General features: G+C 40.0%; 1 protein-coding gene across 6 annotated transcripts in view; it reads left to right on the top strand.

Moving 5' to 3' along the window:
* MMADHC (metabolism of cobalamin associated D) overlaps nucleotides 1-15,730 on the top strand; it is a 264,019-nt gene that overhangs the window by 166,671 nt on the left and 81,618 nt on the right. For all 6 annotated transcript variants that reach the window (XM_053698297.1, XM_053698296.1, XM_053698295.1 and 3 more), the window contains 2 exons: nucleotides 3,829-3,973; nucleotides 5,554-5,771. In XM_053698297.1, the coding sequence (XP_053554272.1) occupies nucleotides 3,829-3,973; nucleotides 5,554-5,771 (363 nt within the window). The remainder of the gene's footprint in view (nucleotides 1-3,828; nucleotides 3,974-5,553; nucleotides 5,772-15,730) is intronic.

Below are 15,730 nucleotides of genomic sequence, written 5' to 3'. Positions count from 1 at the left end.
TTTTTCAAATATAGATACCAAGAGAACGAAGAAAAATTGATAATAGGAGTAAATTAGAAAGTTGCTTAAAATTGCATGTTCTATCTGAGTCAAGGTTGCGTCATCTATGACGAGAGTGTATCGTATCCGTAGGTTTTTGGCGCCAAAAAATATTTTTCTGTTTGTTGCGCATCATACTTGGCGCCAAATATTTTCATTATTTAAGACCCCATTCCTATTTGCCTCTTGCCTTTTTCTATGTCAGAGGGCTATGCTGCGACCGGGCCAGGAGGGCTCAACTTCAGAATGTGTTTTGTTACCACCTTTTAAGGTGTGTGTTTTTGTTTGTTTTTTGGACACAATTTCTGTATCATTTTTTGTATTTTTGCTTCCGAGGGAGGAACAGTAGGTAGAAGGTTTTTGGCAATCCATTTCACAGGTTTAATCTCTCTCCATCAAGCAAGTAGTTTTCAACTAGATTGTGAATCCAGAGAGGAGTCCTAGCTCGGACTGAATAGAGCATTCTTCAGTAATTCTGATTGGTCTAGCCTGGCCCCGCAAAACTTAGTTTGCGAATCTGATTCACGTCAAGTTTTCTCCATGGTCTTTCTCTTTGACATGACATACTGTTTCCGGTTCCTTTTTATCATTTGATCTCGATTCTTATATTGAAGACTTAGAGTATGAATACCAACTTTTTTAAACAAACTGTTTTCTTTTATGCTGTAGTTATCTCATCCTTTTTTCAGGCCAGAAAGCCTCTTACAAGTAAAAAATTCTCTTAAGGATTTGGGATTTTTTTTTTTTTTTTTTTTGTGCCGTGAAAATCATGTTTTTAGTTTGAATTATTTTAGAGTTTCACATAAAGGCTTATCTGCTAGCACTTTAGAGTTATATTTTAGGTTTCATACTACAGGGAAATTGCTGTTAAGTGTATTGACATCAAGGCTTTGTTCAAGATTAGTCAGGATATATCCAGTGATTAAACCCATTTCTCTTTCTTGGAGCATGTTTTTTTGTCAAACTTTAGTTTTCTCCTTTTTGAACCTATACATGCTTTGTACATTTAGTTTTAGTCTTGGAAATTTGTGTTGTTTTTAGAAACATCTGCCAGAAGAGTTTCTGAAATGTTTGCTCATGCAAGTTTCCTTTCCTATTTTTCATCAAGATACTCAATATGATTTTTTTTTTTCCTTCCTTGTCCACAGCCGTTTATTTATCTTCGTAGCTAACACTTGATTACCATGGCTTCCTTGGAGTTGGGATAGTCTTTTTCAAATATGCTTTTTTGCCCATTTTACTAGATCACTTTCCTCTTATTGAGTTTTCAAGAATGAGGTATGTTGAACATATTTGCAAGGCAACTACATGTTTTTTTCTTACATACTTTCTCAAATTCCTTTCACTTTGATGTGTTTATTAGGAAAGTCTTTCAGTCAGCAGTGACTGGTATATAGGTGCCTTCTTTTGTTTCACCCAATAACTCGTGGACTCCACAGCTTGGGTATTCGTTTCCAGAAATGGTGGCTCGTGGACTCTTAGTATGTGATGAAAGAAAACAAAATGTATGCTTACCTGATAAATTAATTTCTCTCATGTTGGTAAGAGTTTACAAGACTTATCCAGTTTAATTTTTACTTTTTGATAGCAGTTATAGTTTGCTCCGCCTTTTTTTTCCTTTCCTACCTTCTACTTCTTCTTTATTGGCTATATGTCAAACTGGAATTAATACCTGAGAGGTGATCTTAGAGCTTTGGGAATCTTTGCCTACTCCTAGTGGCCAGGAGTTGAGTGACTCATTGACTCTCACCACCATGAAAGAAATGATTTTATGAGGTAAGCATAAATTATTTCCTGTATACTAACTGGGAAGAAAATAAATATTAAAGGGACAGTATACTGTAAAATAGTTTTTCTATTTATGTCTTTCCAATGACTTGTTATAACCTGTATGAGAAATTGCTTCTTTACATTTATTTTTGTATATGGGAGGGTTGGTTTGGTTCTTTGAAACCAGATCTCCTTATTTTATCACTTTCTGTAATCACATGCATCTTTATTTTATATCTCTTTACCAAAGCTCACTACTTTAGAGAGAACAATTGAAAATTAACATTTTATTGCTTTTTTCTCCTACCTGCCCCTGGGTGTAATTTCTTCTGCTAGCTATGTTTACACAGCTTTTCTATAGCCTATACTTAAAGGGCCATGATACCTAAATGTTGAAACGCTTGAAAGGGATGCAGCATAGCTGTAAAAAGCTGACTAGAAAATATCACCTGGACATCTCTATGTAAAAAAGAAAGATTTTACCTCAATGTCCTAAGTATTCACACCCCATTGTAAAGGAATTGAAGCAGCAAATCGGTATACCTGCCCCGGGACATGCAAAGGAGTGTGCCTCGAGCACACTTATGTTATTTCCCTATTCAGTTTAAGGAAGTTTACTATGACATCTCATGAGATCACAGTAAAATAGTTAATGACCTCAGCACTACTGATGCTGATTGGCTGCTGTTCATTTCTTCTTCTTTTTTACCTGCAGCTGGGCAGTAACGGAAATTATATTTTTACACAGAACTTACTTTGGTGAACTGAGGAAATTGTGAGGTAAAATATCTTCTTTATTTACATAGAGATGTTCAGGTGATTTTCCTGTTGGCGTTTTACAGTTATGCTGCATCACTTTCAAGTGATTTAGCACATGAGTATTATGTCCCTTTAAAGGAACATGAAACCCAATTCCTTTCATTATCCAGATATAGATATAAGTAAATTGGAAAGTTGTTTCAAATCACATGCTCTAGGTATCATTTGTTGAAAAGGATACTTATTTAGGCTCAGAAACTGGTTATTGCACATATATGCCTTATGTTGTTGGCTTACCTTATGTTTTCAGCTAGCTCTCACTAGTGCATTGCTGTTTCTTTAATAAAGGATACCAAGATAATTAAGCAAATTTGATAATGGAAGTAAATTGCAAAAGTGCTTAAAATTGTATTCTTTATATGAATCATGAAAGGTGTGGGGTTTTTTTTTTATATTTCATGTCCCTTTTTAAATATAGAAACTTTTAGTATAAATAAGGGATGCCACCGCAAAATCGGCTATTTCCAATGACAATGTAATGGAGTTATCTGTAAACTACTTAATACAATCCAGTTGGTAAAATGGGACAAATTAAAGGGGATACAAAGTTGGGGTAAACTGTCCCTTTAAATTGTACAAAGAACAAAAAGTTTTAAATGGCATTTTGCACTATTCGTTTTGTGAGCACGTACTCCCTTTTTAGCCTCATTGCAATATTTGATTCTCTTTCAAGTTTTTAAGGTTCCCTTTTTAGTGGTGGTCTAGCATATAGTAGGGTTGAGCATACTGCATGTACTCTAGCCTTTCTCTAGGAATACACAGCATCTTGTTTTATTATTTTTCTATTCTTAAAGGGATAGTCTACACCTTAGTCATCTTAAAGTCTTACCTTAGATTAAACTGCAAATAGCCTCCTGCACCCTTTCTATATCATGCAGCAGGAATAGTAAAAAAGTTATTTTAAAATGAATATTGTTTCTGGCCACTTTGAAATGGCTGCCAAGCTCAGCCCACTGATGACGACATGATCTGATCTGCATATGGCATCCAATCACAAAAGGCTCACTAGTTGGAATCAACACACAGACTGTCAATGCTTTTCAGCAGAGTGCTGGCTTTAAGATAACTAAGGTGTAGACTGTCCCGTTAAACATTTTGAGGATTATTTAATTTTGAGTTTGATGCAATTGAATTGCTATTTTAATGGTGGTCATTGTTATAGGATTTTATTGAATTTTAATATAGCTGTTTAATTTACAGGCACTCTGTAGCAGAGCCAGGCTTGTAACATATCTTCCCGGGTTTTGTTCTCTTATCCGAAGAGTCAGAAGTACACGGGCATTTTCTACAGCAGGATCGTCTGGCTCTGATGAGCCGTATGTTGCTTCTACACCTCCTGACATATGTAAGGAACATTGTAAAATTTCTTAAAACCTTAAACATTGGTGTTTTCACTAAAATGTGTGTCCAAACTATCTAAATACTTTTTTGAATAGGGAACCTTCTTCTTTTGTTAAAAAAATTACCTTTTTTTTCTTTTCACTGCTACAGCAGCTTCCCCCCACATAGAGATCCTCTAGTCACACGTCAGCCATGACAAATCCGGCTTCCTCCAATCACAGCTTTCCCCCCAGGGTAGTCATTGCCTGAGGCCATACTGTGATTTGAGGAAGCCGGATTAGTCATTGCTGACGTGTGAATAGAGGATCTCTAGGTGGGGGAAGCTGCTGTAGCAGTGAAAAGAAAAAAAGGTCATTGTTTTAACATAACGGCTGCTTTGTAAACTTTGATGAATGAAAGTGCCCCTGTTTGTAATAGTTTTTATTTTTAAAAAAACGTGCTTTCATTCACTAAAGTTTACTTTCACTTTAGGCGTTTTTTTTTTTGTTTTTTTTTATTAATTGAAGTAACATAAACTACTGATAATAAACGGTATTTAGAATATATTACTGATTCACCTATAACATTTGTGCCTTCCATTTGTAATAATAAAAAATATAATGAACATTTTTTACTTACTATATAAAATATTTATAAATGCTCATTAAAGTTTCTTGGGTATGATACCAGGACTCCTGAAGTAAACTGAACCACAATAATATAGCTGGCTCACTGTTTACTTTAGAGGCATCATATCTCGAACTATTTCACACTGATTGAATAGCTAACACAAGAGCACACTGACATTAAGAAACATGAGGTGAGTTGTGCGCATCCTGTTGTCAAATAAATACAATGCTGATGTGGCTGGGGGGAGCATAACAGAGGAAAATAATACACCTTTTTACCCTTATATCACGATTTGTTACATATAAAAATCACAGATCACATTTAAAATGTAAAAACTTTATTATGGTGCAGTGTAATGTGGCACACTTTACCATTGCTTTAAGAGAAACAGAGCAAAAATTAAACCGTTTATAGCAGGCAACAGTAAACTGAGTAGAAAGTGTAAAGTGTACTATAAATTGTATTCCCTTTTATGTATTATCAATCATCTATTTGACCTGCTGGGGTATATTAGATTGTTTCTAAATGATACTCTTACCTTTTTTGTCATGTGAAATAGCTACTTTCGTAGCTACAGACAGAGGTAAGATAAGGAGGCCTTTGTATATAGCTAAAAGGATAAGATGAGGTCTGCGTTCCCTGCGATTTCAGTCCATTTTAATGGGTTGGCGTTTTTGTGAACACAATCTCTATTTCATACAAATAAAATAATTTCCAATACATTTTAAACCCTTCAACTGGTATAACAAGTCACTGGAAATGAAAGGGAAAACCAATTTTACATTACACTGTCACTTTAAAAATAGTGAAAAAACATTCTTTATCTGCGCTAAGAGAAGATTTGCAGCAGTTGAGAAGCTCAAATGTGTTTCTGATGCTGGATAGGGCCTGCACATAACTTGCTATATTGTTTATATCTGTATGATTCATTCAACCCTAGCTAAAGTAATGGATTTATTCATTTTATTGTATTAGTTCCTAGAACAGTATGGCCTGATGAGACAATGGGTCCATTTGGCCCTCAAGACCAGCGATTTCAGCTTCCTGGAAACGTTGGGTTTGATGCCCATGTGAATGGTATGGACTTACAGAAGAAAATCCAAGTTCATAAAAACTTGCCTGATCTTTTGACTGAGCCTGCATCAAGTGAAAGACATGAATTTGTAATGGCACAATTTGTGAATGAATTTCAGGTGAGAAAAGATTAGGTTTTTGTGATGTCATGAAAAGATAAATAATCAAAAAATGACATAAGTGGGTTGATTAAAGGGACATGAAACCAAAAAAATTTCTTTCATGATTTAGGTAGAACATACAATTTTTACAACTTAGTGACCAGACCATTTTTCAATTTTCTTACCCTTATGTGAATGTAAATTTTGATGCTAAAGTGCCCGGTTTTTAAAAATTTGATTAAAAACAGGGGCACTTTAATTCATTAAAATTTAAATTTCACTCGTGTTGTGAAAGAATACTTACCTTTCAAACTTGACAGCCGCTCCAGCTTCCCCTGGTCGTCGCAAGCCATTTCTGACATCAGAAATGATGGATCGGTCATCCTCAAATCACGGCACCCCGGGTAATCAGTGTCTGATTCAACGCCGTGTTTGGAGGAAGCCGGATTCCTCATTTTAGACCCAGGAAGAGGCTTTGCGACGGGAGGAAGCTGGATCGGCTGTCAAGATTAAAAGGTAAGTTGTTTCTTCTGTTATGTGTGATCAGTCCACGGGTCATCATTACTTCTGGGATATAACTCCTCCCCAACAGGAAATGCAAGAGGATTCACCCAGCAGAGCTGCATATAGCTCCTCCCCTCTACGTCAGTCCCAGTCATTCTCTTGCACCCAACGACTAGATAGGATGTGTGAGAGGACTATGGTGATTATACTTAGTTTTTATGACTTCAATCAAAAGTTTGTTATTTTAAATAGCACCGGAGCGTGTTATTACTTCTCTGGCAGAGTTTGAGGAAGAATCTGTCAGAGTTTTTTACTATGATTTTAACCGGAGTAGTTAAGATCATATTGCTGTTCTCGGCCATCTGAGGGAGGTAAAGGCTTCAGATCAGGGGACAGCGGGCAGAGGAATCTGCATTGAGGTATGTAGCAGTTTTTATTTTCTGAATGGAATTGATGAGAAAATCCTGCCATACCGTTAAAATGACATGTATGTATACACTTCAGTATTCTGGGGATGGTATTTCACCGGAACTACTCTGTTAAAGGTCACTAATCCTTTTTAATAACTATTTATCATGTTAAACGTTTTTGCTGGAATGTAGAATCGTTTACATTGCTGAGGTACTGTGTGAATAAATATTTGGGCATTATTTTCCACTTGGCAGTTTTTTTGCTTTATTTGTGACAGTTTCGTTTCTCTTCACTGCTGTGTGGGAGAGGGAGGGGCCGTTTTGGCGCTCTTTGCTACGCATCAAAAAATACCAGTCAGTTACTTTTATTTTTCCTGCATGATCCGGTTCATCTCTGATAGATCTCAGGGGTCTTCAAACTTCTTTGAAGGGAGGTAAATTCTCTCAGCAGAGCTGTGAGAATTCTTATAGTGACTGTGAATAAAAACGTTGCTTTGTATTTTTTATGTCAAATTTAATTATTGTTATTTTACTAATGGGAACAAACCTTTGCTAAAAGTTTTGTTGTTTTAAAGTTTGATGCTATAACTGTTTTTCAGTTCACTATTTCAACTGTCATTTAATCGTTAGTACCTCTTTGAGGCACAGTACGTTTTTTGCTAAAAAAGATTATAACCAAGTTGTAAGTTTTTTGCTAGTGTGTTAAACATGTCTGACTCAGAGGAAGATATCTGTGTCATTTGTTCCAATGCCAAGGTGGAGCCCAATAGAAATTTATGTACTAGCTGTATTGATGCTACTTTAAATAAAAGTTAATCTGTACAATGTGAACAAATTTCACCAAACAGCGAGGGGAGAGTTATGCCGACTAACTCGCCTCACGCGGCAGTACCTGCATCTCCCGCCCGGGAGGTGCGTGATATTTTGGCGCCTAGTACATCTGGGCGGCCATTACAGATAACATTACAAGATATGGCTACTGTTATGACTGAAGTTTTGTCTAAATTACCAGAACTAAGAGGCAAGCGTGATCACTCTGGGGTGAGAACAGAGTGCGCTGACAATGCTAGGGCCATGTCTGATACTGCGTCACAGCTCGCAGAGCATGAGGACGGAGAGCTTCATTCTGTGGGTGACGGTTCTGATCCAAACAGATTGGACTCAGATATTTCAAATTTTAAATTTAAATTGGAGAACCTCCGTGTATTACTAGGGGAGGTCTTAGCAGCTCTCAACGATTGTAACACCGTTGCAATACCAGAGAAACTGTGTAGGTTGGATAAATACTTTGCGGTACCGGCGAGTACTGACGTTTTTCCTATACCTAAGAGACTAACTGAAATTGTTACTAAGGAGTGGGATAGACCCGGTGTGCCGTTCTCACCCCCTCCAATATTTAGAAAGATGTTTCCAATAGACGCCACCACTCGGGACTTATGGCAAACGGTCCCCAAGGTGGAGGGAGCAGTTTCTACTTTAGCTAAGCGTACCACTATCCCGGTGGAGGATAGCTGTGCTTTCTCAGATCCAATGGATAAAAAATTAGAGGGTTACCTTAAGAAAATGTTTGTTCAACAAGGTTTTATATTACAACCCCTTGCATGTATCGCGCCGATTACGGCTGCGGCAGCATTTTGGATTGAGTCGCTTGAAGAGAACCTTAGTTCATCTACGCTAGACGACATTACGGACAGGCTTAGAGTCCTTAAACTAGCTAATTCCTTCATTTCGGAGGCCGTAGTACATTTAACAAACTTACGGCTAAGAACTCAGGATTCGCCATACAGGCACGTAGGGCGCTGTGGCTAAAATCCTGGTCAGCTGATGTTACTTCTAAGTCCAAATTACTTAATATACCTTTCAAGGGGCAGTCTTTATTTGGGCCCGGTTTGAAAGAGATTATCGCTGACATTACAGGAGGTAAGGGCCACGCCCTACCTCAAGACAAAGCCAAAGCTAAGGCTAGACAGTCTAATTTTCGTCCCTTTCGGAACTTTAAAACAGGAGCAGCATCAACCTCCACTGCACCAAAACAGGAAGGAGCTGTTGCTCGTTACAGGCAAGGCTGGAAGCCTAACCAGTCCTGGAACAAGAGCAAGCAGGCCAGGAAACCTGCTGCTGCCCCAAAGACAGCATGAACCGAGAGCCCCCGATCCGGGACCGGATCTAGTGGGGGGCAGACTCTCTCTCTTCGCCCAGGCCTGGGCAAGAGATGTTCAGGATCCCTGGGCTCTAGAGATCATATCGCAGGGATACCTTCTAGACTTCAAATTATCTCCCCCAAGAGGGAGATTTCATCTGTCAAGGTTGTCAACAAACCAGATAAAGAAAGAAGCGTTTCTACGCTGCGTACAAGATCTGTTATTAATGGGAGTGATCCATCCGGTTCCGCGGTCGGAACAAGGACAAGGGTTCTACTCAAACCTGTTTGTGGTTCCCAAAAAAGAGGGAACTTTCAGGCCAATCTTAGATTTAAAGACTCTAAACAAATTCCTAAGAGTTCCATCGTTCAAAATGGAAACTATTCGGACAATCTTACCTATGATCCAAGAGGGTCAGTACATGACCACAGTGGATTTAAAGGATGCTTACCTTCACATACCGATCCACAAAGATCATCACCGGTATCTAAGGTTTGCCTTCTTAGACAGGCACTACCAGTTTGTAGCTCTTCCATTCGGATTGGCTACGGCTCCAAGAATCTTCACAAAGGTTCTGGGTGCCCTTCTAGCGGTACTAAGACCGCGAGGGATTTCGGTAGCTCCGTACCTAGACGACATTCTAATTCAAGCTTCAAGCTTTCAAACTGCCAAGTCTCATACAGAGTTAGTTCTGGCATTTCTAAGGTCGCATGGATGGAAAGTGAACGAAAAGAAGAGTTCTCTCTTTCCTCTCACAAGAGTTCCATTCTTGGGGACTCTTATAGATTCTGTAGAAATGAAGATTTACCTGACAGAAGACAGGTTAACAAAGCTTCAAAATGCATGCCGCGTCCTTCATTCCATTCAACACCCGTCAGTATCTCAATGCATGGAGGTGATCGGCTTAATGGTAGCGGCAATGGACATAGTACCTTTTGCACGCCTACACCTCAGACCGCTGCAATTATGCATGCTAAGTCAGTGGAATGGGGATTACTCAGATTTGTCCCCTACTCTGAATCTGAATCAAGAGACCAGAAATTCTCTTCTATGGTGGCTTTATCGGCCACACCTGTCCAGGGGGATGCCATTCAGCAGGCCAGACTGGACAATTGTAACAACAGACGCCAGCCTACTAGGTTGGGGCGCTGTCTGGAATTCTCTGAAGGCTCAGGGACTATGGAATCAGGAGGAGAGTCTCCTTCCAATAAACATTCTGGAATTGAGAGCAGTTCTCAATGCCCTTCTGGCTTGGCCCCAGTTAACAACTCGGGGGTTCATCAGGTTTCAGTCGGACAACATCACGACTGTAGCTTACATCAACCATCAGGGAGGGACAAGAAGCTCCCTAGCAATGATGGAAGTATCAAAGATAATTCGCTGGGCAGAGTCTCACTCTTGCCACCTGTCAGCAATCCACATCCCGGGAGTGGAGAACTGGGAGGCGGATTTCTTGAGTCGCCAGACTTTTCATCCGGGGGAGTGGGAACTTCATCCGGAGGTCTTTGCCCAAATACTTCGACGTTGGGGCAAACCAGAGATAGATCTCATGGCGTCTCGCCAGAACGCCAAACTTCCTCGCTACGGGTCCAGATCCAGGGATCCGGGAGCAGTTCTGATAGATGCTTTGACAGCACCTTGGAACTTCAGGATGGCTTATGTGTTTCCACCCTTCCCGCTGCTTCCTCGATTGATTGCCAAAATCAAACAGGAGAGAGCATCAGTAATTCTAATAGCACCTGCATGGCCACGCAGGACTTGGTATGCAGATCTAGTGGACATGTCATCCTGTCCGCCTTGGTCTCTACCTCTAAGACAGGACCTTCTGATACAGGGTCCATTCAAACATCAAAATCTAACTTCTCTGAAGCTGACTGCTTGGAAATTGAACGCTTGATTTTATCAAAACGTGGTTTTTCTGAGTCGGTTATTGATACCCTAATTCAGGCTAGGAAGCCTGTTACCAGAAGGATTTACCATAAAATATGGCGGAAATACCTATACTGGTGCGAATCCAAAGGTTACTCCTGGAGTAAGGTTAGGATCGCTAGGATACTGTCTTTTCTACAAGAAGGTTTAGAAAAGGGTTTATCAGCTAGTTCATTAAAGGGACAGATTTCAGCTCTGTCCATCTTGTTACACAGACGTCTGTCAGAAAATCCAGACGTCCAGTCCTTTTGTCAGGCTTTAGCTAGGATCAAGCCTGTGTTTAAAGCTGTTGCTCCACCATGGAGTTTAAACTTAGTTCTTAACGTTTTACAGGGTGTTCCGTTTGAACCCCTTCATTCCATTGATATAAAAATGTTATCTTGGAAAGTTCTGTTTTTAATGGCTATTTCCTCGGCTCGAAGAGTCTCTGAGTTATCAGCCTTACATTGTGATTCCCCTTATCTGATTTTTCACTCAGACAAGGTAGTTCTGCGTACTAAACCTGGGTTCTTACCTAAGGTAGTCACTAACAGGAACATCAATCAAGAGATTGTTGTCCCATCCTTGTGTCCAAATCCTTCTTCAAAGAAGGAACGTCTTTTACACAATCTGGATGTAGTTCGTGCCCTCAAGTTCTACTTGCAGGCAACTAAAGATTTTCGTCAAACTTCTTCCTTGTTTGTCGTTTACTCTGGACAGAGGAGAGGTCAAAAAGCTTCTGCTACCTCTCTCTCTTTTTGGCTTCGTAGCATAATACGTTTAGCCTATGAGACTGCTGGACAGCAGCCTCCTGAAAGAATTACAGCTCACTCCACTAGAGCTGTGGCTTCCACTTGGGCCTTTAAGAATGAGGCCTCTGTTGAACAGATTTGCAAGGCTGCAACTTGGTCTTCACTTCATACTTTTTCCAAATTTTACAAATTTGACACTTTTGCTTCTTCGGAGGCTATTTTTGGGAGAAAGGTTCTTCAGGCAGTGGTTCCTTCTGTATAATGAGCCTGCCTTTCCCTCCCGTCATCCGTGTACTTTTGCTTTGGTATTGGTATCCCAGAAGTAATGATGACCCGTGGACTGATCACACATAACAGAAGAAAACATAATTTATGCTTACCTGATAAATTCCTTTCTTCTGTTGTGTGATCAGTCCACGGCCCGCCCTGTTTTTAAGGCAGGTAAATATCTTTTAAATTATACTCCAGTCACCACTTCACCCTTGGTTACTCCTTTCTCGTTGATTCTTGGTCGAATGACTGGGACTGACGTAGAGGGGAGGAGCTATATGCAGCTCTGCTGGGTGAATCCTCTTGCATTTCCTGTTGGGGAGGAGTTATATCCCAGAAGTAATGATGACCCGTGGACTGATCACACAACAGAAGAAAGGAATTTATCAGGTAAGCATAAATTATGTTTTTTTTCACAACACGAGTGAAATGTAAATTTTGATGAATTAAAGTGCCCCTGTTTTTAATCGAAGCTATTTTTACATTTTTTGCGGTGTTTGTGTTTAGATGTAATTTTCCTCTTACTCATTTACTGTACCCACACATATTATATACCGTTTTATTCGCCATTAAATGGACTTTCTAAAGATACAATTATTTTCATCATATAATTTACTATACAAATTTTTTATAAAATATGATGAAATAAACACACTTTCTTTTTTAAGACACGATGAGTCCACGGATTATCTTAATTACTAATGGGATATTCACCTCCTGGTCAGCAGGAGGAGGCAAAGAGCACCACAGCAGAGCTGTTAAATAGCTCCTCCCTTCCCTCCCACTCCAGTCATTCTCTTAGCCTACGTTAGTGATAGGAAGAGGTAAAGTGAGGTGTTAGTTAAAAATTCTTCAATCAAGAGTTTATTATTTTTAAAGTAGTGCCAGAGAGTGCTACTTTGTCCTGGGGTGTAGCCGTAGTCCATATTAGTCTCTTCGGTAGAGCTTTTGGTGGCTTTAAAGCAATGGGAACTTGTGGGACATAATTCTCACTGCGCCTCCCATACATGTTTTGCTGCCCTGCTTGTAAAAGTCTGAGGGAAGAGGATATACTCAGGCCAATGTGAGGATGAGGACCTCGCAAGCCTGGTGGTCTGCTCTCCTGCCGGGCAGATTTCTCTTGTAAGGTGTATCCAGTCCACAGGTTCATCCATTACTTGGGGGATATTCTCCTTCCCAACAGGAAACTGCAAGAGGACACCCACAGCAGAGCTGTCTATATAGCTCCTCCCCTAACCCCCACCTCCAGTCATTCTCTTGCAGCTCTCGACAAGATAGGAAGTATCAAGAGATATGTGGTGACTTAGTGTAGTTTTACCTTCATTCAAGAGTTTGTTATTTTTAAACGGTACCGGCATTGTACTGTTTTTCTCTCAGGCAGAAATTAGAAGAAGAATTTTGCCTGGAGGTTGATGATCTTAGAGGTTTGTAACTAAGGTCCATTGCTGTTCTCACACATAACTGAAGAGTATGGGAAAACTTCAGTTGGGGGAACGGCCTGCAGATTACCTGCTTTGAGGTATGTTCAGTAATTTTATTTCTAGAGAGATAAGTTCTAGAAAATGCTGACAGAGCCTTATGTATTTGAGGTAAGCTAGATGCAGTGATTTAACAATGACTGGGATCATGCTTACAAAACAGGGTAATACTCATGTTAATACTCATATTAATTACAGACAAAACGTTTACAGGTTTCATAAATAGGACGTTTTCTCCAACATTGGTGTGTCCGGTCCACGGCGTCATCCATTACTTGTGGGAATATTCTCTTCCCCAACAGGAAATGGCAAAGAGCACAGCAAAAGCTGCCCATATAGCCCCTCCTCAGGCTCCGCCCCCAGTCATTCTCTTTGCTGCTCTGAACAAGTAGCATCTCCACGGAGATGGTGAAGAGTATGTGGTGTTTAGTTGTAGTTTTTTATTCTTCTATCAAGAGTTTGTTAGTTTAAAATAGTGCCGGTTTTTACTATTTACTCTAAAACAGAAAGGGATGAAGAGTTCTGTTTAAAAGAGGAGTATGATTTTAGCAGCAGTAACTAAAATCAATTGCTGTTCCCACGCAGGACTGTTGAGCTGAGAGAACTTCAGTTGGGGGGAACAGTTTGCAGACTTTTCTGCTCAAGGTATGACTAGTCCATTTTCTAACAAGACTGTGTAATGCTAGAAGACTGTCATTTTCCCTCTTGGGGATCGGTAAGCCATTTTCTTAGACTCTTAACAGAATGAAGGCTTATTATGGGGCTATACACTGGTTGACACTCTTGTGGGCTAAATCAATTGCTTTATTTAAGTTTTTTATGAAGTTTGAAGTGATATTTCTAAACTTTTAGTGTTGGGGAACGTTTTTAGGCGCCAGGCAGTTGTTTAGACACCTTCCCAGTCAGGAAGGGCCTTTCACTATAGTAGGCAGAGCCTCATTTTCGCGCCATAATTGCACAGTTTCTTTTGGATTCAGTGCATGCAGCTGCATGTGAGAGGGTCTGGTGATCATTGAAAATGTTCCTGGAAGGCTTAATTTGGTATCGTATAACCCCCAAGGACAGGTGAAGTCGCAGCAAACGCTGTGGCTGGGACTGTAGTGGGGTTAAAATTGCTAATTGATTAAACGGCTCCGGTTTCCTCATTTAAGGGGTTAAAAGCTTGAAAATTGGGGTGCAATACTTTAAAAGCATTAAGACACTGTGGTGAAAATTTGGTAAAGATTGGATATTTCCTTCATAGTTTTTCACACATTCAGAAATAAAGTGTGCTCTGTTTAACATTTAAAGAGACAGTAACGGTTTTGTTTAAAAACTGTTTTTTTGCATTATTAGCCTGTTTAAGCCTGTCTAACATGTCTGTACCTTCAGATAGAACATGTTCTGTATGTATGGAGGCCAAGGTGGTCCCCCCTTCAAATGTATGTGATAATTGTGCCATGGCGTCCAGACAAAGTAAGGACAGTACTGTCACATTTAATAAGGTTGCCCAAGATGATTCCTCAAATGAAGGTAGTGGGGATAGTTCTTCATCCTCTCCTTCTGTGTCAATACCAGTTATGCCCGCGCAGGCGACCCCTAGTACATCTAGCGCGCCAATGCTTGTTACTATGCAACAATTAACGGCAGTAATGGATAATTCCATAGCTAATATTTTATCCAAAATGCCAGCATTTCAAAGAAAGCGTGATTGCTCAGTTTTAAATACAGTGGAGCAAGAAGGCGCTGACGATAATTTATCTGTCATACCCTCACACCAGTCAGAAGTGGCAGTGAGGGAGGGTTTGTCGGAGGGAGAACTTTCTGATTCAGGAAGAATTTCTCAACAGGCAGAACCTGATGTTGTGACGTTTACATTTAAGTTAGAGCATCTCCGCGCATTACTTAAGGAGGTGCTAACTACACTGGATGATTGTGACTCTTTGGTCATTCCAGAAAAATTGTGCAAGATGGACAAATTCCTAGAGGTCCCGGTGCACCCTGATGCCTTTCCGATACCTAAAAGGGTGGCGGACATAGTGAATAAGGAGTGGGAGAAACCAGGCATACCTTTTGTCCCACCTCCTATATTTAAGAAATTGTTCCCCATGGTCGACCCAAGGAAGGACACATGGCAAACAGTCAGGTTGAGGGGGCAGTTTCTACGCTAGCCAAATGCACAACTATTCCCATTGAGGACAATTGTGCTTTCAAAGATCCTATGGATAAAAAATTGGAGGGTTTGCTTAAAAAGATTTTTGTTCAGCAAGGTTACCTCCTCCAACCAATTTCGTGCATTATTCCTGTCACTACGGCGGCGTGTTTCTGGTTCGATGAACTAGAAAAGTCGCTCAATAAGGAGACTCCATATGAGGAAGTCATGGACAGAATTCACGCACTTAAGTTAGCTAATTCCTTTATTTTAGATGCCGCTTTGCAATTAGCGAGATTAGCGGCGAAAAATTCAGGGTTTGCAATTGTGGCGCGCAGAGCGCTCTGGCTAAAGTCTTGGTCGGCGGATGTATCTTCCAAGAC

The sequence above is a fragment of the Bombina bombina genome, chromosome 1, assembly GCF_027579735.1.
Source record: "Bombina bombina isolate aBomBom1 chromosome 1, aBomBom1.pri, whole genome shotgun sequence".
Classification (NCBI taxonomy): Eukaryota; Metazoa; Chordata; class Amphibia; order Anura; family Bombinatoridae; genus Bombina; species Bombina bombina.
The sequence above is the reverse complement of the archived record's forward strand: the minus strand, read 5'-3'. Positions and strand labels throughout refer to the sequence as shown.